Raw genomic sequence first — 26,818 nt, 5'->3', positions numbered from 1 at the left:
TTTGCAGTTTGCACGGGGTATGATCTGCAAATGCAAGACAAATAGGATTTTAAACAGGATTCTGTTACTGAATACCAACCTAAATAAGGCTCTTAATGAATGACAATGACAAGGAACGCACTGAACCAACCACTTAGTAATTCTCAACAGTCTTAGAAAAGTAAAGAAGATGAGTGTCATAAAAAGTACCATGGTATTTTATGTTACTGTTTGTTTTCTTCAGGAAAGAGCAAAAATCCTACGTTCAACGTGGTATCTTTAAAGGTGGAACAGATGACTGACCCAAGTGGAATGGTACATTCTTTGGGAAGAAGTTGCCAGCCAGTCAGTACTGATACTATAATTCATCTTGAAAGAAAGGTTTTAGGATCTTTTTGCGTTTGAGGTGACCTTGCAACATTCATGACCTTTCAGTGCTGGATGTACACCATGAGCTGTTCACTATAATCCTATTAACCAACGGCTGAACAGACAGGTAGCTGAAAGCTACAATATAGATCCCTTACACCAGTCCACGCTGAGAGGAGCTGAGGTCTATCAGCAAAGGACTAAGTATGCAAAATACCTCTACTTTTGTATTTTCTTCTTGTGATTTAAATAGGTAGGCATCTCCACTGGTATCAACCTAGGAGATATTCTACAAACCCTAAAAATGAAGTAGTCCAAAGTGGTATGACGTAAAACATTTTACCAATATGCTGATGAATCATTTCTTAAAAACAAGTCTATTCTAGTGATGTAACCAAAACGAACTGTACACATTTTAAAAATATTTATTAATATTACCACGTTAAAATACATAACAGCTATCGCAAGAGTGCAAATCCCTCAGCCGTTAGCACTTTGTTGCTCCATATATCAAACTGCTGTCACACCGCAGACAGTGAATGCCGTTACTAGGATTGTACGATCCGGGGCTGCATACAACTATGGACAGAAAAGAACAAGGGAAAAATGTGGAATTTAAGTGATATTATTAAAAAAAATTTACATTTGAGATGTTTAGAATGCATCTTTATCTATTTGAAAAAAGATCAGTTTTTTCCCAGCATTTTGCTAGTTGCTGATGAAAAAATTGTATATATTTTATATATCATCTATTTATTACACCATATTTTTCTCTTCATGACTTTTCGCTCCCTCTACTGCAGGGGATATGTCCGTCGATTCAGAAGTAGTGCAAAAATAATACATCAAACCAGAAATCTGTGTATGAAGCAGAACAAGTGTTCTGCATGAAACATTTTTTTCCTGTTAGACCACATTATGCCATTTGATGAAGTTTGTACAGTCATCTGCAGAATGACTTCATCACAAAAGACTAACTCAGCATTATGCTTTTTTGGCACAAAAAAGCAGGATTTGAGGTATTTGGTTACGACTATCCTGAATCGTGCTTCAATTTGGCAATGGTAGCCCTTCTTTAGGACAGATCTTTAATTAACAGCATTGGTATTCAGTATGCAAAGGTAATTAAGACCCTCCTTCCTTTTGCAGAGTTGGCGCTTCCCTGGTTACTGGGTTTTGCCTGGATTAGCAGTGACTTCTTAATCACTGCTGCACAAACCTTCAGCAGGATTTTCAGTATTCGGTTTGGTTTACCTTCGTTTGTTGGGGCTGGCAGGGTTCACTTGATCCCCACTGTTATATTAGATTGCCTAGCATATTTTTGCCACTGCTATTAACTGAAGAAGGTTTTAGAGGTCTCATGAAATGTAAGAGAGAAGGAGTCCTCTGCAGACGATGTCAAACCTTTGTCTTTTTTGTACATTAGTATAGGCAGACAGGATGGCTTTATGGGAAAGATAAAGCTTTACCAGTATGTGTAACTGAAGGCATTTTCCAGCCTTTTTGTCTAGAAAATCAATCATCTTGTGTACCAAAGGAATAGTTCTACTCTTTTTATTGAGTATCTTTTATTGAAGATTATAGGCACACTTCTAGTAAATCTTCCAGAATTTTCAGTTTACTTAATTGGAGCAAGGTAGACATCTCTTACAATGGGATAAAAAGTTGATTTATATCTCAGAAGCATCGCCTGCTTGCTATCTAGCAGAGAGAATGAAAAAGAGAAATGAGTCTGAAGTAGGGACCTGTAGCTTATTTAGCAGCTGCTGGAAAGTTTCTTTAACCGGTAAATTTAACTTGCTTCAATTTTTTCATGAATGGAAAACTCCTGTTGGTATATCTTCACTTTGAAAGTATGAACATCTTAGCAAAATATTCTATCTTACAGCATATTTTATATACTTGCCACTTCACACCTTACAAACTGAAATGTACACAATATCTTAATTTGTTCTTTTATCCTATAAGCTAACTAGTTTTTTTCACTGTCTTATGATTTTGAGGACTATTTCAATATTCTTTTGAATAATGCATTTCCTTTTGAACTTTTCGAGTTAACATATTTCAGTAATATAAATAATCACCATACTGTGAGAAAGAACTGAAGAAAACCAAATTAGAACTGGCTATTCAGTATCTAGTCTACTAAAAATACCACAGAAACCAAGATCTGCAAAATAATAATACAGGACAAAAAATATTTCATAAAGCTAGTAGTACAGGATATGATATCAAATTGTCTCTCCAGAGGAGGCCTCAGAAACATAGGACATTTTCTACTGTGTTAATCTCACAGCTGCATCTCATTAAAAAAAAACCCACCAACCTAAACCAAAAAGAATTTATAGAGCAGAAAAATTATATTTAGAAATTTTGATGACATGAAAGTGACTCAATTGCCTATGTTAAGTAAAATTTAATGGTGGATTGTACATCATGTAGCTGTTACCAAAATATTTCATTAACTTACACTGGAATAGTGTGCTTTATTTAAAATAAAACAGGGCATTAAAAGTGGAAAAACATTAAAATTAAGATAAAATCATATGAAATATTTTCTAAGATGTTTGTACTCATCAATTCTATTTATTCAAGACTGCTTTACAGAGGTAGAAGACTAAATGGAGTTATTAATCAGCAGTATCTCCATGTCTTCAAGTCATTGCCTCTACAAAATCACTCAGTAAAGGGTTCTACCTGAGGCTTATCTGGTAGCTGATGAACAAAATGTTGATATGTTTTACCCCCAGTGTTTTCTGCCAAAAAGATTTCTTTAAAGATAGGTACATCACACAGTGACTAATCAGGTTAACATGTTTAAATGACTAATTCAAAAAGATATTTAGACTAGAAAATCAGAGTACAAGGTGAGACAATAGCTCACTTTTTAATGCCATTTTAATATAAAAGCAGAGGGGGGAAAAAAATGAGGATATAGTAAGATATGAAAGGACAAGCGACTGAAGCATGGGGAAGAAAATGAACACAGGTTCTCATACAGGAAATTTAGATTGGTAGGTGATGCAGTGAAAGGGTTATGCTTAGTGCACAAATTGCGTGATGGCAGTGTGAAGTAAAATGACACATTGTTCACAGAGCACTGCACAACCGCATGGAGGAACCAGAACTACTAGAACACTACATGAAACTAGGTATTCTAAAAATAATAGAGGAAAGAGAACAGTTGTAACTGAATATCCAGCTATTTTGCTAGATGAGAAGTAAAAATAGGTTTGTTTATGAAACCTGCAGAGGATATGCATATGGTTTTTTTATTTCTCCATGTTCTTGGGCCTACTCTATAACCTTTTTCATTCTTATCAAGACCCAAAGACATGAAACAGTTGTGCTATTCAAAGTTTAATGTACTTAAAAAGTCTGAGTAGTGTCTGTTTCCATGTTCCAAAATAGAACTGGCCCATGAAAAGGGTAACGCAGGTGATAATCTGAGGTTTACAATGTATCTGCAGTAATAACCTATGACTGGTGCTAACCTATGACTGGTAAGAAATGTATTATAAATTTTTTCAGAAAAGGAGAAAAGAATCCAAGAAGCCTCAGAACAGCTATCAGACTGCTAGACTGTGTAAAGATTTCATGAATGAACGCTGAAACACATGCAGGTAAGCAGAAAGTAATACAATTTGACGTTGTTTTACAATGAAGATAAACATGTAATTAATTTGAAAGCACCTGATATGGCAGCACATACAGATGTAATAAACTACAGAAGACTATGATTAGAATGAAATTTTAAAGAGTACTGAACGATGCTAAAAAGGGAAGTAAGAGTTGGAGAGAAATTGCTAAAGGGATTACTCATGAGCTTGCTCTTAGACAAACTTTACTAAGTATTTCCACTACCGAGATTATCAGAAAAAGTCCCAATGAACTATGCTAACAACGAAACTGGGAGAAGCTGTGAATAAGGACAAGATTGAAATAGGCAGAAAGAAATAAAAGAATGAGAAAGGCCTGTACATTTGTTTGATTAAAGAGGACTGTGAGCACCATCAGTCACAACGAAAAGGGGAAGTGTGGTATGGTTACATCATTTGAGAGAGAGGTTCTTAGGACCAAAAGAAAAACACTGATGATGTAAAAGGCAATCGTAAGAACTCACCTGAAATAACATGTTAAATTCTAGCCACCCCTGTGCAAGAATACTAAACTGAAAATAGGGCATGTGAGATACAGGTTTGCTGAATGCAAACTCTTACAAAAGCAGATAGAAAGTAGTTGACCTGTTCTGATTATAAAATAGGAGACAAAAACAATTCTACTTAAGCTAAAGGGCATTCTCCCTGTCTGGGCAAACAAGTACAAACTTTCCATGAATCAGTTTAGATTGAAAGCTTGATCTTCTAACTACAAAATGAGAGTAGCTAAAGAAACCAAAATTCGAAATAGGTCTAAAATGGACCTTAAAACTGTTTTAGCTGGATTACAGGACCTGGTTCCTGCAAATACAAGGGAAACTACTGGATAACTGAAGAAGTTGAACTCTGTGGTAGTTGCATGGAAATGTGTTTATCAAAATGTTTCTATGAGCAAGTGCATGTTTTGGAAAAAGAGAACGGTCAGTATTCTAGGATATACAAAAGCTATTTCAAAGATAAAGTTAACAGAATCATTTCCAGATTTACTGAGAGAGAACAAGAAGTAACAGGTATAAACTACATCAAGGGAAATTACATAAATAACTTAGAAAATAGCTTGCCAATGGTGAGGATGTGAAGTACTGAGTTACATTTCTTTGGGAGTCCATATAGTCTTCTGAGGTTTTTAAAATTACACAGGATGCATCTGTCAGGAATAACTGAAGCTTATATCTTGCCTTGAGGTGGAATGATAAGCAGAGGACCCTTTCAGTTTACCTGCCTATGACATGGGAGTTTTGGATTCTGGGAAATTCCTTACTTTACCAAGAGGTCAGCTAAGGAAAAGAGTGTATGTCTGAGCATTCTGACAGAATGGCATCCTCAACTATGGGAAGCGGTAATCAGTTAAGTTTCAGGGATGACTCTTTCAGATTCTTGGGTACCTCAGATGTGAAAGCTTGCCGCTATATCTGCCAAAGAGGCATCTGTTACTTTCCCAGCTGAAGAGGGATCAGCTCCTGGGTTGACACGGGTGTAGGGCTGTGCAGTGTTTCTGTCTAGTGCAGGAGGTAGAGGAGTATGGCAGCTAAATAAACAGTATTACTTTTTACTATTTATGTTAATCAGTCACCAGAGCTAATATTAAAGTTGTATTTTGAAGAAAAAATTAATACCACTTAGTTTAGAATGGAGTAAGATATTCTGGGGGAGAGCCCAAAACAAAACTGCAGTCTGTACAGAGCAAATCATCCTAAAGAAGACAGGCTTTTCTGAACTTGATTTTCATGTACCTTTCCTTGAAATCATGTGCAACAATATTCTGTATTACAATAAATGTAATAAATTCGATATTTTTATATATCCCTTCCAGATATTTGTCACTTTTTGCTGGAAGACATGGACCAGAAAATATAAGTCCCTTCTGATGAAGACGACAATTGGAAAAAAATGGTCACATACTTTGCAATTTTAAAGTTGTCTCTATTTTCTTCCATATTCGTATTACTTCTTTTCAAAGTGCATTCCATTCTGTAAACTGTCGTTCTATATGTAATCCAGTGTTTTCTGTCACCCTTTCTAGGCCTGTAGGGCATCATCTCTGTCAAAAGCTTGACTACAGATTTATTCTCTATGTGTCTTGTCTTCCATAGTTCCCTTGCGACTTCAGGCTCAATATCTGGGAATAGTATGAATAACCTTTTCTTGGGCGAAATGTAATCTGGCAAAGCCACTCTTTAAAACATCAATCCACTCCTTAGCATCTAAGGAGGGCAATATTACTCATTCTAATATGAGGGCTGAAAAAAAAAATTACCAGAATTCATTCCCTAGACCCTTCCTCATTCTTCCAAATGGATCACAAATATTTACAAATTTAACTTTACTTTGCAAAGCTATACAGAGCTATTATTTTGTATATTATTCTTACTTTACTCAGATCTGGAATGTGGCACTTCAGTTTGTAATTAGATAAAAGCATTGCATTATTGTGCCCCTTTTTATAAATTTAAGATCAAAAATAATTGCCTTGTTTGTCTCACTGTAAAACAGCACTTGAAACATACCTTGTCAGTTTACAGATTTTCTATGCTAATTCCAAAAAACCCCACCGCTATCTAGAGGTCTGAACTTGATCTGCTTGATTTTAATCTAAATCAGTCCATAGAAATTGCAGGCCTGGCTTAAAATCTAAATCAACAAAGTCTTATGAAAGTTCTACCCAAATATTAACCTGATCTAGTACTGGTTACCTTGACAGACTTGACAGGATCATGGCCCAAAAGAGTATGGCATAACAATTTTATAAAGTTAAATAGCTAAGTATTGAGTTCAATCAGAGCAAAAAACATTGTAACAGTATTTAATACTTTGTACGATAAATTAATCTGTCGCTTACCACAACATTCCGGACAGTCTGGATGTATTAGAGCATTCATTCCATACCCTGGATAGCAGCGATCAACCCATACCATCTGCAGAGTACCTTCAATGTAGTATATTTCAGGCAATGGTTTAGAACCTTTCCTGCTAACTTGCACTTGTTGCTTAAAAAATTTCTCTATAAGGTGTTTTGCCTGAATTGAAACAAATAATATTTTTTTCAGAATCTTTGATGGAAAGAGGTCAGAATACAAGAAAAGACAAAAGAATGTTAGTATGAGTTAGGATTAAGATTTAAAGGATGTACCGCTAATCTTTTGATTATAGCTGAATGGAAACAGGAGGACAATCTGATATTCTTGGATATGTAGGTTTTAATTTAGATAAACCTCGATCAATTAATGCAATGCCTTTGAAAGTGTTCAGGATTATACAAATAGAACTTTAAAAGCTAATCCATGGCAATTCTGCCTACATTAGACATCTGTGGCCCAACATCAATAGACTTGCAGCTTTCCCATATACATAGGTACTGTTATCTAAGTCCACTTATATTTCAGCCATACTTTCCATCTTTATTAGCTATTTCTCTTCAATAAAAAGAAAATACCAAAGGTGTCCTGAAGCCAAGTTAAATAAGGGGATTATTATATCAGTCAAATATAATCACAGAAGACTAACTCCATTACTCAGAAACATTTGCACAAATACAATCCTAGATAGGAAAAACATTCCTTTCAATCAGTGCAGAACCAGCAGCACAGAATCACAGAAATGTTATGATACAAGGCTGCTCTCTTCCATCTCATCTATTCCATACCCCTAGCCAAAGGCAATGTTTATTTTTTAAAATCCTTTATTTTTTCTGGAATTTTGGACCATTTTTTAGGAAGTGTCTTTCACTGGAATATTAAAGGTTTTAAGTCATGCTAGTTAAAAATGTGACTTCTAACTGTTTAAAATATATAAAATATTTAACAAAAAATAGACTGATTAGCAATCTGACAAAGTCCAACAGTAAAAAGTATCAATGCTTCATATCCAGACAGTGCTTCATTTATATACGGGGATTAATTATATATATATATATATATATCTAAAATAAAAAGAAAAAAAACCACCTTTCATAGGCTTGCAAGGGTTAGTACACACACAAATTGGCAAAACCAAATTTATTCATGCTCTCTTAATTTGATCCTCTTGTCTGCATGAAAAAGATTAACTTTGATCATGAGCTTTCCCCACAGATTCAGGGGTTTTTTTCAGTGGACAAGATAGAAGCTGCTTAATCAGTACAATGTTATTTTAGACTCCCTCACACCTCCGCTGGAATCCCAAAGCATGACTTGCATCCCTGCTATTTTTTGGTATTCCTCCTGTACTTCCATTCCCCTTTCTCCTTTCCCCCTTATAACATCTGAATTAACAGTTAACCTGGTAAGCAAGACTGTGGCTTCTGGTTCTTTACTGTAAAAGCCAAATGCCTTCAAGCAGCTAAAATTCGGCCATAATAAAATCACTTTGAAGTCATGTAAAGGCACTGCCACTGCAAAACAGCGTGTTTGGTATTTATAAGATAGCACATGTTCAAAGTTTCCTGATGGTCTTGCCACTTTCTATACTCTTAATATACTGTCTTTAATATAGACTGATAGTGTGATCTGCCTTATCCATAAGGGCAATAGAATATTAGCAATTTTAACTGCTACAAATTGTATATCCACTAAAACTTTTACATCTCTTTATTAATTTAATAAGCAAAGTATGTTTCCTTTTTTATGTTATTGTATTTTATTGTGAGAGTAGCTTATTACATTAGTTGCCTTTTTATTCTTCCATCTATTGTACCTTGTTTAGTCTATGAAATGCATCACAAGCACTTTGCTGACATAGTCTGTTGTGTTCTTCTCTGTCTAAGGAAGCAACTGTAACAAAACACAATCTGTTTATAGAAGAACAAAGTCAATAAAATAATATATTTTTTTTATTTACTGTTTTAAGATTCTAGTCAGTTCTGATGCAAGTATTTAGGACTTTTTACCATATTTCAGGTGTCTAACTTGCAATGTTTTAAAGAAATAACAGAGCTTGTCCTCTTGCAGATATCACACATCTATGTCTAATTTTCAGTATACTTAAATATTTTATGGGAACTGTCATTTATTTGTAAATTATAATGGCAAGGAAATGTACAGTTCTGGAATTTTCAATTATGAATATCTGAATACTTTCAAAAGAAATAAGCTACTCCATCTTTAATTACCTGCCTGCCAATGTGGTTTTAGGAAGACTCAGGTTTTAAAACAAATCATCCAGTGTCCTGGTTTCAGCTGGGATAGAGACATCCAGGAACCTTAACAGTTCAAGACTATTTCTGCAATGGACTCAAGTTTTCTCTCAAGAACAATCAATCAGAGCAATACCTAGTGCTTTTAAAGATTTTCTCTGCTCCACACCCTGGGTGCTCCCCACCCTGCACAAACACATCAGTTCCTGAGCCTCACCCACTCAGCCCTTTACGTTCTCGTAGGAATGCCTATGACACATAGAACTGAAGGAAGACTTCAAGTACAGACTGAAGAAAAAGCGTAATTATGTTCTAGTAAGCCATTTGCATGAGTCCACATTCCTTTTCAACTTACTAGTACTAACATGTTATGGTGAAGGCCTGGGAAATGATTAACTAAGCTGCTGGACTGCTCCTCAGAATTGACATTAGAGTAAGCTAGAATATTAAGAATGACATTATCTGTTAACATATGAATTTAACTCCATATATAATCAGCTTTACCTACCTCTGTCATGAAAGTAATTCTGAATCACCCAATGCTACTTAGAAATCAAAAAAGTACTTTCTAAGACTTCAAGCTACTTAACAATGTGTAGTTTACCACTGGGTCATGTCAAAGTTTACGTCCACCTATACCTCTAACCGGAGAATTTCTCCTCCTAATGCTCAAATATTCTATAAAGCCTGCACGTTAGCTAAATCTCATTTATGTAGTTTCATTAACATTAGAATTAACCTTAACTAACTACACTATCAGTAATGAGAGTCTTCAGATATGTCAGTGCTATGCACAACAAGTACAATTTTCAGAGAAATACAACTGACTAATAGTTTCACTGTTTTTATAAGCAATTACATTTAATTTTCAAGAAAATTAAAAGTGGAAAGTGGAAAATGAAGCGTAATTGGTATACTTTGATCAGAAAGGCATCTTTTTAAATTTAATTTCTTGATACATAGTGACTAATCTAATACAGTGTATGAAAAAAGTGGCCTTTAGAGCCAAAACAATTAGAAACAGTAAGTTCAATAAAATATTGCAGATGTTCTTATGTACATTCATCGCAACAATTATAAATAGGATGTCTTCGGGTTTTAGATATCTCTTAATAACTGAAAGTACTTAAGTGAACTGAACATATATTGAAACTGTTCTGCAGGTTCCTTCAGACATCACTCAGCATAAAGCAGTTGAGACCTTCTTTTCATATGGTTTGTGTTCAGAAGGAATATTCTGAGAACAAGTCTCAAGAAAAATAAATCTCCTTCGGATTGACATGACACTAAGATTTTTGACTTTGTTTGCAAACAGGGAAGAACTTGGTGATGTGGTGGCTGGAGGCTGTCTTGGGCATAGTGATCACAAAATTAAAGGTTTTGATTCTTGGAGAAGTAAGGAGTGGGGCTACCTTAGACTTCTGGAGGGCAGACTTTGGCCGGTTTAGGAGCCTGGTTGACAGAGTCCCTTGGGAGGCATTCTCTTAGAGAAACTGGCTGCTCATGGCTTGGATGGACGTACTCTTCATTAGGTATAAAACTGGCTGGATGGCCGAGCCCAGAGAGTTGTGAATGGAGTTAAATCCAGTCAGCGGCCGGTCACAAGTGGTGTTCCCCAAGGCTCAGTGTTAGGATCACTTCTGTTTAATATCTTTAACAATGGTCTGTACAAGGGATTGAGTGCACCCTCAGTAAGTTTAAAGATGACACCAAGTTGGGTGGGAGTGTTGATCTACATCACAGTAGGAAGGCTCTACAGAGGGATCTGGACAGGCTGGATTGAAGGTCAACTGTATGAACTTTAACAAGGCCAAGTGCCGCCGGGTCCTGCACTTGGACCACAACAACCCCATGCAACACTACAGGCTTGGAGAAGAGTGGCTGGAGAGCTGCCCAGCAGAGAAGGACCTGGGGCTGCTGGTTGACAGCCAGCTGAACATGAGCCAGCAGTGTGCCCAGGTGGCCAAGAAGGCCAACAGCATCCTGCCTTGTATCAGGAATAGTGTGGCCAGCAGGAGTAGGGAAGTGATTGTGCCCCTTACTCGGCACTGGTGAGGCCACACCTCGAATACTGTGTTCAGTTTTGGGCCCCTCACCACAAGAAAGATATTGAGGTGCTGGAGCATGTCCAGAGAAGGGCAATGAAGCTGGTGAAGGGTCTGGAGAGTAGGTCTGATGGGGAGCCGCTGAGGGAACTGGGGTTGTTTATTCTGGAGAAGAGGAGGCTGAGGGGAGACCTTATCGCGCTCTACAACTACCTGAAAGGAGGCTGTAGTGAGGTGGGTGTTGGTCTCTTCTCCCAAGTTACATGAGATAGGATGAGAGGAAATGACCTCAAGTTGCGTCAGGGGAGGTTTAGATTGGATATTAGGAAAAAATTCTTCACTTAAAGAAGAAAAGTTGTCTTCACATAAAGGGTTGTCAAGCACTGGAACAGGCTGCCCAGGGAAGTGGTGGCATCACCACCCCTGGAGGTATTTAAAAGACGTATACATGTGGTGCTTAGGGGCATGGTTTAGTGGTGGACTTGGCAGTGCTAGGTTAATGGTTGGCCTCGATGATCTTAAGGGCCTTTTCCAACCTAAACGATTCTATGATGCTATGATTATATTTTATGACTTCCACAGTTAACACCATTAGTGAAAGCTGGTAATGGAAACATTTTATGAAAAGAAGCTCATGTTAAAATGAAAATGTATTTTCAGTAACTAAACTTTATCAAAGGAGGATAAGTAACTAAGACACTGTGAGGTCTTCACTGATGTATAATCATAAAGTCATTTATGTATAAACATACCCAAATATCAAAATTTTATAATTATTACAATACCTAATCACAGTCAGTAAGAATCCTCAAATGTCCCATCATTTGGTGACATCTTCCCAAGCCACGTAATGATTTGCTTTAAATCAAGCCAACTCAATATTTTTGGTAACTCAGTTTTACCCAGATCTCCTTCAGGCTCCTTGTGTTTTAAAGAAATGGAAAATTATGAAATCTCCCTCTTTTATTGTTGCCACTTAAAGATGGAAAAGCACTGAGGTTCATCTATTTAACTTTAGTTCTTGGAAATTAGACATCCAGTCTTAGTCTGTCATTTGCAAATTGTTTATACAGACCAAGGCACAACCATGGGAGTGATTTATACACCTGTTGTAGGTGGCTAGGTGAAGGTAATCTGGGGAGTTACAGAACACACCATGTCACATTCCTTCCTATGTTAGAGTGCAACAAGAGACACAATAATGTTTTATGATACAAAATTAAAACCATATTAATCTATCCACAGCTAGAAGTTCTAAAGCTCTTCTTAAATAATGTAAAATATGCAGTTTCGAGGTGACTATCTTTTTGATATTGACATGAATTTCACATACTATACTTTGAAGCATTTTTGCAACCAAGAAACTTTATTATTAAACCCTTACAATACTTTCTGCATATAAGCAGCAAATACATTCCATTAACTACAAAAATGCTAACCACTCTTTAAAAGCAAGGCAAATTTTTACCTGAAAATGTGAAGAAGATTTCATTCTGTAGACCTCCTCTCTGCATTTTTACATGATGGCATTCTGACTTAATTAATGTAACCTCACAAGAAAGTTCAGCAACAAGTTTGCTTAGTGTCTGAAGCAACGTCTTCTGGAAAGAAGTATTGTGAGTACTGTTGCAGGGAGCTGCGTGATACTGGGCTGTGAACTCATAGTAATTTTTAGGATCAGAATAAGCTGCAGGAAAAAATGTGGAAGATGATGAACATATATGAAGTAAAAAGAAGAAAAGTAATTTGTGTATTTGAAAATAAAATTGCCAATTTAAATCCTTAATTTATAAACAAAACCTATTTTGCACCCCCAGAGAATTTTTAATTATAAAATAGTGTATGCTGGGCCAGCTGGAAACACTTAAGAGATTTTTAGAAGTCAACATTCTTATTTATATCCATAGGTAAGTCTTATTCTTTATTATTGTAATTTTTTAAATTCTTAAACCAACAGGGGTTTACAGTAAAGAGTTCAGTATTATGAAAGCTAAGGTTAAGCATACAAAATACCCTTTAGTATGTGACACAATATTCCGTCTCACACATTATTGCCAGTTATAGTAGTATGTTGCATATTTTTAAGTCAACTGTCACAAAAGTATTTTAAAGGGTTTAAAAACTGAATCCTCCTCCCCAGAGATCAATAGAAAATGCAACTCATAAGATGAACAGGAATTTCTCTCTGTGAGCAGAAGTAAATGAAAAAGTTTCCAAATAGGTATGAAATTTACTTTTATGGTTGCATCAACTATTTCACCTTCACTGCAAAGCTAAATGCACACCTGGGCATCCTTTACAAATAAGCCAATGTACCATAAAATGTATGTTTCTAGTTATTCCATGACAACCCCTCTATTCACCTAAAGCTGAAGATCAACAGATCACAATGTTAAATAGAAAATGGGAGTAAAAGAATGAAGAACAGGGGTCATGGTGTGGGTATAATCACAGAATGGAGAAGGGGGCAGCAGGGAAGAAAGCAAGAATAGAAAATGAACCAGCTGAAAGAAGAAGCAGAACATCCAAAATATGGTTCCCAGTTAAGACAGCTCATTAGATCTTCTACCTTGCTTTTGCCTCCCCCATTTCCTTTCCCTTGCTGCTGCATATTCCAGATTTTTTTTATATATGTATGAAACTTGAATTTTTTATGCTAACATTCAGATTGGATCCTTACTGAAGGATATAAGTCTGCATTACTGAAAACTGTAACCTTTTCCATCAAAACTGTTTCAAAGAAACTTTTTCCTTTCCAGTTCTGTCGAGAAAGCGACCTGCTAAAAGTCATGGTTATTGTGTATGAAGGCTACTATGCCAAAGTAAAATTAATTTACATCAGAGGTTAATTTAGGTTATTGTCCTCTACCATGTTTCTAAATGATCTTTGGTATGCATTTTAAATTCAAGATCAGACACAGTTCCTGCTGAAGGCAATAGGAGCTCTTGCCTACATCTCCACAAGAATAAGGTATCCTTTAAAGAAGAAAAGGAGAGCTAATAATGGATGAATGACATTGCCTTTACAATCTTTCACTTTATCAGACTTTTTACCTGCTGACAGAAGGAAATGTAATCAGAACAAGAAAGAATAAGCTACAAATATTATATCGTTAAACGATACGTACTTTAAAAGCACAATCAACTAATAATTAAGGCATTAACATGTGTGAAAGAAATATGGCTGTGCTAAAATTAATCTCATGAAGAATAATTCCATTTAAAATTATCCTGTTTTAATGCTGTTAAGGATTGCTGCCTATTCAATTTGTTACATTTCAGTATGTTTTATATTTCTTTTTTAAAATGAACTGTATTCCTAAGTTTCTCAGACAGCCGCTGAGCTTCATTTAAGGCTTTGTAAATGAACTGTCTTGTAGTAACTAATATTAAAAACCATCTCCCAGAGAAACAGAATGTCTTCATCTCTGCAAATTAAATTCTAAATAAGCCTACTTCTTTAAAAATATCAACACACATTTTAAAAAATAAAGAGTTTTCAAGGCAACAACACACCTGGAGTGATAACTTACCATAAATAAGGTATTTTATTATGAGTTTTTTATCAGGTTGCGTTGCTGTTAGTTTATAAACAATGGAACAAGTGTAAACTCCGCTCAGGTTGAAGTGTCTCAATATTAAAGTTCCTGTTGGTGATATTTGAACACTGCTATTTTCTAGTAAACACAAAAAATGAAATAAATTTTGTTGTCATCATGAGAAAAATGCAGAAAGTAAGGGTCCAAACCGTTATTTACTGTTCAGCTGTGCACAAAATAATAATATTATGGATTCAGCTGTAGGCATGGGACTCAGAAACTGAAGCTGATGAAGTATCACTCAGTTGAACATCACACAAATATGCCTTATTGCTGCTGTGTTTTTAAGTATCGGTTGACAAAACAGTCCTAGAAACCTGTTTTTATTTCATCTCAGACACCTATTCTCTCCAGTAACCACTTCCAAGAGAAAAAAATCTCCCAGAAAAAGAGGACAAAGTGGGTACATAATCTCTTTTTATACTTCTATATAGTCAAACTGGCTACTAACCTTTCAGTCCTCAGGAATCAGCCCATGAATCAGCTGCTGAAGGTGTTCAACATGCAGTAAACGTTAAATTAGGCAAGACAAGAAGTTCACGTTAAGCATGTATTGTATAACAGATCTTCCAAAAAAACTTCTATGTATATGCCAAAATGAGAATCATTTATGTTTAACATTATTGTAAAATAATCCTCCTGTATTGAAAGATATGCATTGTTACAGTGGCCAAAGTCTTAACACAACTGCTTAGTTCAAGGCAGAGAAGAAGTAGGATCCTACTTCAGAGGACAAATCCTGAGCGTGGTGCTTTAACTAGGTTTTTGAAGAGAAAGGAAAGCACTGCTTAAGGTCTGATTTGGGCACTGATAATGAGCCATAAAGCTGTCCCATGTAGCCTGCATGTGGGTTACATGATGACAGTTGATGAGTCCTTTCCTGACTTGAGAATTCCTCAGGCAGTAACAATATAGATATGGGTTTCTCAAATAGTAATATGCAGCCCATCTTGCTGGCAGCTGACAAAGAAAACCTCTGGAACCACTAGATTAAAGTCGATTATAATAGACTTCAAGGTAAAATACTCCCTTTGATAAAACATTTTTAGAATGGATTTTTGTTTCCATTTTCAGATGCTAAAAAAAAAAGTGGGTTTAACATCCTAAATAGTTTAGACCTTCTAAATAGACCATGGAAGCTTAGACAATTAGTGTTGTGGGAAAGCATCATATTTTGAAAAAATCAATGCCAAGGATATGAGATCTATACTACAGACATCTTAGGGCTTTTACTTCAGACCAGTCCTAATCTGGTTTTACAGATTGAGCACACACAATTTCTCGAAGCAAACCTTTCCAATTAGCTTCACCCAAAAAGAAACCAGTTTGTGCACTCAAAGACCAGACCATAATTCAAACAAAATGAGGTAAATGGGTACAGTCAAGCAATTAACTTCAAAGCCACACTCCTATTCAAACAAACATATTACTGTAGATGTATGCTGATTTTCCTGGTATGTGATTTTAAGAAAAATATCGGGGAAAAAAATAGCCTGATTGAAGTGCATCTTTTTACATACTTGGCAGGAGGGTGTAGGACAACTTTGTTCCTCAGGAAACCATTTTATCTTTTAATTAATTTTGTCATATATACCATTGTGTTTTAAAAAGAATCAAGTGCTGGAAAAAACAGTACTATTGAAAAGACTGTAAGTATAAAATCTTTGACAAGAATGGTTTGGGATTCTGTATCAACCTAAGCGCTCACATTAACAGCACACTGTCTTTCATGTTTTGGATGATGAAGAGGTTTTTAATCTGATGATGAACTACTCAGGATCCTAAGTCTATAAACTGGGATGTCATTTGCTACCGTATGCTGGAATAGCTGACAGATTAATATTTTCAGAAAAACAGCATACATTTAAGACCATAGTCCTGATCTTTAGCGTATGCAACTGCCCTATGTGGGCCAAAAGCAACAACATGGTTAGTTGACTGGAAGGGTGGAGCACCTTTAAGATACAACACAGACAGCTTTGCTATACTTATAAAATGCACTACTGAATTGCAAAGATGTCAAGAAGACTGCAAAAGACAAAGCTTGGAAATCCAGTGAAGAGATCTGGTCACAAATATTTTTTGAAAGTACATCAGCAGAAATGGAGAAGTATTCTTCTGATGGATTGAGTCACTAAGTTTATTATAGAATTTTATGCTACCTTGAACAATGAATGCTTCGTATACCAAAAAACATCAGAATGTTTACATAGTAACCATTAATTATTTTAATGGTATGTCTACGTGTAAAGAATCTCCTTCTGGATCATGAAATCAACAGCATGTCATGTTGTTGGGGGTGTTTTCCCCCTAGTGTTATAAAAGAAACCACACTTAAAAATCCTTGCTCCATGGGATTATCTGGATGAATACTGCCTGCTCAGATGAATTTGGGTTCACAAAACAGACCGTTCACTTTAAAATGAAATTTTTAAAGTGATTAAGCTATCCACCCTTTTCTTAAATCTAATATTTTTTCCATGTTATTCCTTCACAGCAGGTTCAGTAAGACAGGTGAGCGGGATTTCACATCATGGTTGTGATGGGAATTACATTATATGATTTAATATGCCTCTGTGATACAGGAGGCATTTCACATGCATGATGGACAAAAAGCAATGTGATCAAGTTCAGAAGTTCCCTGGAGTCAGCAAAAACTGTCATGATTTAAAACAGAACAGAAGTTCTTTTTGAATTCATGCTAAGGGAGGAAGCTAGGCCGTTTTCCAGGATCCACAGGAATTAGAAGGATGCAAAACAGAGCTACTCTTGTGAGAATTATGTTACAGAGATAAAATCCCTTAAATTTCCCTATCCTTGCATAATTATATTTAAAACTAAGTGTTCCTATGTTTTAGTTTCTCTGCTTACTAAACTTAAAACCAACAGATTGACTCACCATCCTCCCACCCCTTAATCCTCCCACTTATCCAGACCAGTTTTACAGTAGAGCAACTTCTGCATTTTGAAATTATACATTTAAAAAAAAAAATTACAGCAGAATCAGGCCAATGGACTTTTCAGAAACAGACTTTTCAGACATTTAGAAACAACAGTCAATCAGATCATAAATTCTAATCTTCAGATTAAACCACTGAGCATGTTCAAATTTAAATATGCAGTATCTAAAGATGTCCAGTTAGGTAAATGCAGCGATACATGTATGGAAACGAAAACTAACATGGTATATAATAAACTTGAGTTCACCTGAAAAGTTCCTTAGGAATGAAACATACTCTGTTTTGTATGTCCAGACAGGACTGTGACAGTCTCTCAGGAAATATGTATTAAGTCATGCATCAGTTATAAGGATAGCATAAGTATACAGATATATACCCATCTACTAAAAGCAGTTTCATATTTCTTCTGATTCTCTTTCCTTCCCTCTCCACAGAAGAACTGTTTGATATACCAATATCAGGTTTCAAAATATCTGGGGTTTAGCTTGTAGTTGAGAAGCTCAGTGCAGTATTTAGTGTAAGTTGCTTTGTTTTACAAAACTGTAGTACACACTTTTTTCAGTCCCATGAAAGGATAGTCACAATCTTCCAACACAAATATTCCTTCTATGCTTATATTAGTGGCAATGTGTATGAAAAGCAGTAGATTTCCTGCAAATCCAAATTCCTAGGTTCATTTTCACCAAACTAGAACAGGCCTATTCCAAGGTCTGCATTAGGAAATAAAGATCAAAATGCTTTCTCTTTTTTGTTCTGTTTAGCTGTTCAGAACACCATCAAAAATGCTGTTTTATGCAGTAAAACTTTAAGATCCAGAATGTAAGAATAAATTATTTTAAAGTTTCTCCCTCCACTTAAAAGTGTATTTTGAAAAACTCTTATTCTCAATCAGCCCAACAGCTGTTCAAAAACTTCAGAGTACAATTTCCAGATCTTAGTACAAAAGAGTCACTGTGCTAAGTGAAGAAAAATTACTTGCTAATTTTAAATTTGTAATGATTTGAAATTACATTTTGTGCAGTATTTAATTTTTCATTACTTTTTCAGCTGCACATAAGTGGACTGGAACTATCTGTGAACAAAGCTGCTTGTTCAAAAAACAGAACTCTTTTAATGGCTACAGAAAAAAGTGTTTACTGCCCTTTGTGAGCTTTTACTGTAGTCATGATGTTTGATATATATAGCTAGATAGACTTTTGGGGCACAAAACACCTTCTTAGGGTATGTGTTAAGGGCTGGTGTACCTGAAAGAGCATCAGATTTTTCTAACTATGACAGATACTACAATGAAAGATAGGCTCTCTTCCTACAGATTTGATGCTTAAATAATTGCATTTATTTTGAAGTGTTCCAAGAGGCAGTATTTTGTTAGTCTTTCCTAAATTCACAATTCTACACTTCCACTGAAAGGATTCTTTTCTTTCCTACAACCACACTGAAAAAGTATGAAATAGTGTATCAAGCAAAGTTTATGAATCCTAATTTCCTACTGTTGTGGAGATTTGCTATGATAGATCTTAGAAGACTAACCAGGCACACTCAAATCCAGATTATTTTTACCACTCAGAAAGGTTTACACATGTTCTAAAATGAGGCTGAATGATCAAATTCTTTTACACAGCAAACATTTCATGAGCTAGAAACTTTAAATAGCTTTTTGTCTGTTTATACTTACTTTTCTCTGAGTCAAAAAAAATATGATTGTGACAACAGGCCTAGGAGACTAAAAAGTATAAAAAGTATAATTGTGGTGGCTGAGGCTGAAGTCCGCTCATTACTGCTTTTTTCAAAGTAATTTTTCTAAAACCTCTTTCATCCCTATAGAAAGTTGTCAGGAGAATACAAGCTTTCTTCTCTTACTGTATGTTTTTTGCCCACCTACTGCTGATTGTACACTTCAGGTGTACCCTGAAGTTGCCACAGAGCCAAGAACCTCTGCCACTGTAGCTTTTTTGCTAGTGAACCAAGCTTGACATAGCAACTGGTGATACTACTGAAGCAATCTGCCCAAAGAGTTTTAAACCTGTCAGCTGGAAGAAGTCTGAGGTCTCCATGATTTTCTGTTCTATGCTGTTGAAACTGCAGTTTGAGTAAACAGAACACAAAGGAGTGAAATGGGCAATTTTTGTTAATTGTGAATCAGAAGGTTGTCTTCTGTCTGATCAGATTAAGGTCAGTACTTAAACACATTACAATATACCTGATACTGTGTCAGTCATGCACCACAGACTGGGCATCAAAATATATCAGTTACAATGCAGGACACACAGCTAACCAGAATATAGGCATCCCAAGGGAGATTAACATTTTCATTTAAAATTACATAGCCCACAGGCTTAAGGAGAAGCAAAACCACCTATACCACTCCGAGGCAAAGAATGCTGAAAATTCTTTCTGGGGGCTAAGTCTGTTATGAGATTCAGAGCAAAAACACAGTGCAGTGTTAGATGTCATATAAATGTGAAATGCTCTGCTATGAAGGTTGGCACATAGAGGATTAAGAATGAAGAATCACAATGGTGTGAATGGTATTTCAGATTGTATAGCAGGAAAAGTTACTTGAAAATGTAAGACCAAGGACAGAGTTCTGCTAGACAACAGTATAGACTAAGAGGAAAGCGAATAGGGTTTGGAAACACTGCCATTGTAAAAGGATGAATGGTTCATAAACTAAATTGTAACCTAAAGTAAGAGATTAAACAGGTTCATAAATTCATCACAATGCTTATTGTCCTTTTTAAAAATGAAATTACATGAAAGGGTAAATGAGACGTACATGGAAGGAAACAAGAAACAGAACTCAAGTTCCCTGCTCAGACGTGCAAAGATATTGCTGATGAGCCAGTCATGGTCTCTAAGCAATCCTAGTTATGTTAGAAAAATAACGTATGTACAAGTAGCCCAACATACTCCATGCAGAAACAATGACTTGGGGTTTTCATGCCATACTAGCAAATTAGGACACTGATTTCTTTAGAGGCACTTTCTGAAAAAGAATGTTTACATCTCCGTGAGCAGATTAACCAGAAGCTGAAACTGGGAAGGGATGTCAAAGGCCAACAGAAACACATGCAATTGAGGAAGAACAATAAAAATCTTGGCCCCAGGCTGAACAGGGCTGAATGACCTAGTGACGAATGACCTAGTGACAAATGACATGGAAAATCCTGAGGTATGCAATGCCACCTTTGTTTCACTCATTCCTAGCAAGGGCTGCTTTCCAGTCCTGCCCCAGGCTCTACCAGAGTTTAGGGGAGATGCTACAGGGAGAGACAACTGTGGTGTTAGGGACTTACTTAAGTGAGCTGGACATACACAAGTTTATAGACCAGAATGAGATACATCTGAGGATGCTGAGGGAGCTGATTAATTAATGACTGTTATCTGTTTTGAAGGCAATGAGGTCCCCAATGACCAGAAAGACAAAAAAAAATTACATCCATTGTAAAAATTGGCAAGGAAGAAGACCCAGGGAATCATGGATCAGCCATCCTTGCCTTAGGCCCTGCAAAGATGACAGAACTGCTGGAAGTCATTTTCAGATGCACGAACACCAAGACAGTGATTGAGAGCAGGCAGCATCAATTTGCCATAGGCAAATCATGGCTGACCAGCCTAAGTGTCTTCTGGAATTAAATTACTGCCTCTGAGGATGAGGGCAAAGTGGAAGATGTCATCTACACTGAAAGCCTTTAGCAAGGATTTCAGTATGGTCCTCCATCACATACTTGTAGGCCAAATATGGACATACGGACTAGATGAGTAGAATACAAGATGAATGAGAAACTGTCTGCTTGGTCACCTTGAAGACTGGACTACCTAGCAGCCAGTTATGAAGAGCTTTCCTCAGGGCTGATAAAAGCACCAGAACTGCTTAACATCTTTACAATCTTTACCACAGGACTGACTGAATGAATTCTTGTCCAGTATGACAAAGTAAGACATCAAATTGGCAGGAGGGCTGATACACTCCAGGACTTGGCTGCCATTCAGTGGGACCTTGGACGACTAGAGAGACAGTCTGCCAGAAACCTCATGAAGTTCAACAGTGATAAATGCAAAGTGCTATACCTGAGACAGAGTAAGAGCAGCAACATATGCAGATGGGGACCAGATGATTTTGGAGCAGCCCTGAAAAAAAATACCTGGGAATCCTGGTGGATTTTAAACTGAACATGAAACAGAAACACACTGTAGCAGTGAAGGCTAACAGCATACTGGGCTGCATTAGCAACAGTATATCCAGCATATCCCTACTTGGCACTCATCTGGGCACTCTGGAACACCGTGACCAGTTTTGACACCTCAGTACAAAGCAGATACTAACAAACTGGAGCAAGCCAACAAGAAGGCTTTTGAGATGATTAGGGAGTTGGAGCATAGGACAAGAGGCAGAGGAAACTGGCATTTTTACCCTAGAGAAGTCCAAAGAGGGAATTGCAATCTTTCATTACCTAAGAGAAGAATAACCCATACTCTTTAAGAGGAGCCGCACAAAAGGACAAGCAGCAACGATAACAAGTTGCAATAAGGGAAATGATGATTGAAGACAAGAAAAAAAAGAGGAACAGGTTGCATAGAAAATACAGAAAATCTCCAAGGACAGAGATTCCCCAAACTCAAGTGGTCAAGGCCCTGAGCAACTTCATATCTGAAGGTAGTTTGTCATTGAGCAGGCAGCTGGGCTAGATCTTACCACCCATCATCCTATTGTTCTATCCTTGCAGAACATTCCCAGGTGTCTCTCAGTGCAGCAAAGAATGTCATCCTCAGCCTCTGTTGCATCCAACATGCCCTGCTCTATCTACTACTCTTCAGAGATGGCACCATTCTTTAGAGATCTGAAAATGTGTTTTACTTTGGTTATCTCACCCCTTTCTTTCTGAAAAATTAAAGTTAATTTATACGATACACATACAAACACTTATAAAGTATCTTCAGTTATTTCTGCATTTACATTCCCACCTTTATAAACCTCATCCTGCTTGGGAGGGGGGAGCAGGGGGAAGGGGAGAGGGTGTGGGAGGACATGCAAGAAAATAAATCCTTACCTGAAGAAAGACCACCACCTGGTCCATTCCACTGGAATATTGGATCAATCAGTTCTAAGTTTCGCAGATGATTTGTAAGACACAAAATACGCGGGCTGTTGTGATTCAACTTGATATAAACTTTAACTGAAAAAAAAATATCATTAGCATGAAGTATTTATCAGTGATATGCTAACAGTGAGCTATATAAATTTCAAGACAGTGGTTCAACAATGATCTTGAGTGGAGTTCTAATTTTGGGACTGGTTCTGTTATCAGTGTAATCAAAATGAAACGCACAGTACAGAGCAGGTTTGTTTTCTCTGGGAGGAAAAAAAAAAACAAACAAAAAAACCTTTCTCCTTTTGGGCTTATCTGGCTGTGTAAACAATAAGCACAGTGCACTGTAACACCCTCCTGAATGGAGTATGTCACTTAGTAGGTTCTGTCTCCAACACACACATGGAGAGATTGAAGTTGCAGGATACTCAGAATTGAAAGCTTGCTGTTTCCATTCTATTAGCAATTGCCTTTTACCAGTGCATGATGTATTTGCTTAAAAGGGTTTAGTGTTGTAGCTCAGTAAAAGGGTTTAGTGTTGTAGCTCAGTAAATGGTGAGCTGCCTGTTGTTTAATTCCAACACCATGAGACAGGAAGCAAACCGAGTAAGGTAAAGATTTACTTAGTCTTTTCCCACAGTAAAGCAGGTGTGCATGTCCTGTATGCGAATTGTAGCATACCGGAGCTTCTAGATCTTCAGTTGTTTCTAAAAACAATGTTTGGCGTAGTCATTATCACTTTCATAATATGCAGAATTTCAGTGTGTACAATTAGTCCACACTGAAATTCTGCAAAACATTTGTCCTCTTCAGAAGCATGGGATGCTAGATATTTATGCTCTAATGAGGTCTAAACTTGAATACACCATGCTCTGTATCAGGCTACCCTAATGCCACTGAAAAGCTACAATTAGTGTAAAACATTACAGCTACTGCATTTGTGATTGGGAGAATCTGACTAATAATTAAAACTGAATCAAATAAGCAAATTATCATAATGTTATCTTACGATTGACTGTTTCAGATTCCCCGCAACTGGAAAACAGTTAAGTATTTGTTGCAGGAAGGGATTAATACTCAGAATAACAGTTTTTGCTCTTCTGTTGTGGTAAATGGCAGTAATGTCACCACAGTTTTCTCTCCCCTCCAAGTATGATTGTTCGCTTTCAATAAAAAATGAAAAGACACATTCACATTACAGTATTAAGTTGTTTAAACAGAATAAAGACTTAGATATAACATTTAATACATAAGAATAACTTCAGAATTTTGGTAGTCTTAAGACCAGGAGGTATGTCCATCCCAGCTAATAATCAGTTTTTTACAGTAGCTTATATTGCAGAAAATAGCATAGTATATATTTTCAATTGTACAATAGTATATCATGGAAATAAATGTCATTTAGAGGTGGTGTTTCAGTTTTCAACTCTGAAGCATGAAAATTAATATGAATTCTACATGTTAACACAACTGCCAATATGATTAGTCTTTTCCATTGCAAATCCTTAATACTTTTTCTCAAAATTTACTAACAGACTGGCTTTAGTAATAGCCTATTGGGGCAAATATTGTATACAGTGCGTATCTCTCCCACACACATTTTATTATTTATTTCCTCAGGGTCGCTTTGTTCTGTCTTGTAGCAATGTTAAAAAAAATTAAATATCCATAATAAGAAGTAAAAAAATTATGGTGTCATTATTATCATAACCTGCCAAGATGGCAAATTCTGTCCCACCACTGTAAATTTACATGATAGTTTTGTAAATATGTGCTATAGGAAAATAATATAAGAAGGGTATTGGATAGAAAATAATGGCTGAAAAAAAGATCTACCAGGTTTAACCTTATTATTCTTCTTTCAAAATAAAGTTCTACCCTTTTAATTAAAGGTCTTTGCTATTTTTCTTATTTGTTCACATTCTCTCCATTATAAAAATGTTTACCTTAGATAGCGATCCAAAAAAAGAATATTTATTTCAAGTATTTTCAAAGTGCAGGATTTTAATAGCGTAGCATTGCATTTAACCACATTTTGGTGAAAAAAACCCTCAAAACAGAGATGCTACACAGCATCTCAAAGAACAATGGAGCCAAACGTAGCACACTCACAATGGTCTGTCCCAGAGAAGGTGGAAACATTCTTTATTAATACTAAATTGTTTAGAAACAGAGTTGGGACAAAACTTTTTAATCTTGCCTTGTAACATTCAAATTGCTCTGCGCCATTCCAGTGGCAGGCATATTTACAGACATGAGTCAGAATCAGAAGAAAGAAAAAGTTCACTAACAGGATGAACCTTTAGACCACTCAGAGCCATTATTTAACATTAAAGTTAAACAATATTATAAGTTAAACTACTAAGAGAAAACTTTAAAAACAAATTATTTCCCTGAATTGTTTCATCTTGGGACAAAAACTGATATGTCTAAGAATTTGTACCCAAAAAAAAGGGTCAAGAAATGTTGTCTTCTAGCATTCCCCCAATGAACAGAAGTATCACTTTTAGCTATGCTATTGATAAAGCTGTAACTGGAAAACACACATGGAGAAAACTATGGGGAAGAGTATTACTGAAACCAAGTTGGCAATGTGTATTTAGAGAAAAAGCAACATGATTAAATATATGGCAATGAAGAACAGCCTGGTCTTAAATTTAATTTTCAGGTTCTCCAATAATTGTTTTGTTTAATGAGTAGAGAAAGTGATAATATTATATTCTGGAGTTAGATGGATTTAAATTAGAGAGCAATTGATTCTTTTCTTAATTTTTGTTGTAGGATATAATATAATTTTCAAGTCTCAGGTTCTGTGTGCATAAAAAGTAAGATGAGGTTGCAAAACATACAGTGCAAGAAAGTAGCCTTTTGGAGCAAGAGTCCTCCAGCCAAGTGGAAGAGTACACAACATTGTTACTTTTATAACAATTACAGGAAATCATTATCTTAGTTTCATAAAAATTATGAGTAAGAATAAAAAAAAAACTATGAAAAATAAATTCCAATGACAGAAATATATGCTGTGGGATAGCCTACATAAGTCACTACAGAATTGTAATTCATTAAACCACTTAAAACCATGTAAAACAATTCAATAACAATGGATATGATAAAGAAGGACCTTTTCTTGGTAAAAACAATATTTTCACCAAAATTTATTATATTATGTTTAAAGAAAAATACCTGGAAATATGCCAGCTCCCACTATTTTTAAGCTGTTGTGTCTTGGCCCTGTAATTCTCAAAAATCTCTTTGAGGGCCAAACTGCTAAAAGATAAAACAATTACATTTATACAACTATTAATTTATTTGAAAAAGCAAGCAGCTTATTTTAATATGCACCCTTTAATCTACACCCTTTAATAGACTTGTTTGTCAATGGATATTAAGTTAATACTTGCCTAATGTCTTACACAACGCATGACTCATTAAGGCAACAAAAAAATGACAAAGGCCTGATATAGAAAAAAGCATCCTTATTCTAAACAGTACTTAAATTTAGATTTAGTTTTAAATACACTAATGTTTTACAAAAGAACTGCCACATTTTAAATTAAGGCAGTCCAAAATGGGGACAATGGGGACAGGCACTGTCCAAAATGAGGGTAAAATGTAGCTGCATTGTTACAATACCCTCAGTCAGGATGTCAATCAACATGTATACTGACCATTAATGAAGTAATGAGCCTCGGTTCTGTCATGACTGTGATTTTTCTTAATTTGCCCATGAAAAGAAATACGAGGGCGGGTTTTGGCTATTTTGATTTACATTTCTTCTATTTTAAATAGAAATTAAAAACACATTCATGAAGTTTGCAAAGCTTTGCAAGCCATAAAAGGCTTCTGAAAGAGAACTGAAGTATCTTTCAGGTGGGCATTCTAGTACAAGTCAGATCTGAGTTTCTTTTACAAGAGTTTCCAGACATACAGACTGAAGCCAGCAGAAACATAAGGGCTATTAGACCTCTCAGCATTTTGTGTTCTCTGTCTCCACCTCCTGCTTGGAA

At 36.1% G+C, this 26,818-nt stretch overlaps 1 protein-coding gene across 1 annotated transcript; it reads right to left on the bottom strand.

Annotated features, from left to right (window-relative positions):
- Window positions 1-835: 835 nt before the first annotated feature.
- Window positions 836-26,469, bottom strand: ZPBP (zona pellucida binding protein). The gene is made up of 8 exons (XM_064441787.1): window positions 26,445-26,469; window positions 25,995-26,078; window positions 22,773-22,898; window positions 14,696-14,839; window positions 12,631-12,849; window positions 8,679-8,755; window positions 6,847-7,024; window positions 836-927 (listed from the first exon to the last, which is right to left on the bottom strand). The coding sequence occupies exons 1-8, from the start codon at window positions 26,467-26,469 to the stop codon at window positions 836-838; spliced, it is 945 nt and encodes a 314-aa protein (XP_064297857.1).
- Between the last annotated feature and the right edge of the window lie 349 nt (window positions 26,470-26,818).

Source organism: Phalacrocorax carbo, chromosome 2 (assembly GCF_963921805.1).
Source record: "Phalacrocorax carbo chromosome 2, bPhaCar2.1, whole genome shotgun sequence".
NCBI classification, from domain to species: domain Eukaryota; kingdom Metazoa; phylum Chordata; class Aves; order Suliformes; family Phalacrocoracidae; genus Phalacrocorax; species Phalacrocorax carbo.
This window is presented reverse-complemented; position numbering and strand designations above follow the sequence as displayed.

Excerpts from the sequence above, each read along its gene's own strand:
- ZPBP (XM_064441787.1), bottom strand. The coding sequence starts at position 26,469 with ATGTTGATTGACATCCTGACTGAGG. Across the intron at positions 12,850-14,695 it reads AATAAAATACCTTATTTATG|CTTATTCTGATCCTAAAAAT; the intron begins GTAAGTTATCAC and ends TTTTTCCTGCAG. Across the intron at positions 8,756-12,630 it reads AATCTTCTTCACATTTTCAG|TTGCTTCCTTAGACAGAGAA; the intron begins GTAAAAATTTGC and ends GTTTTGTTACAG.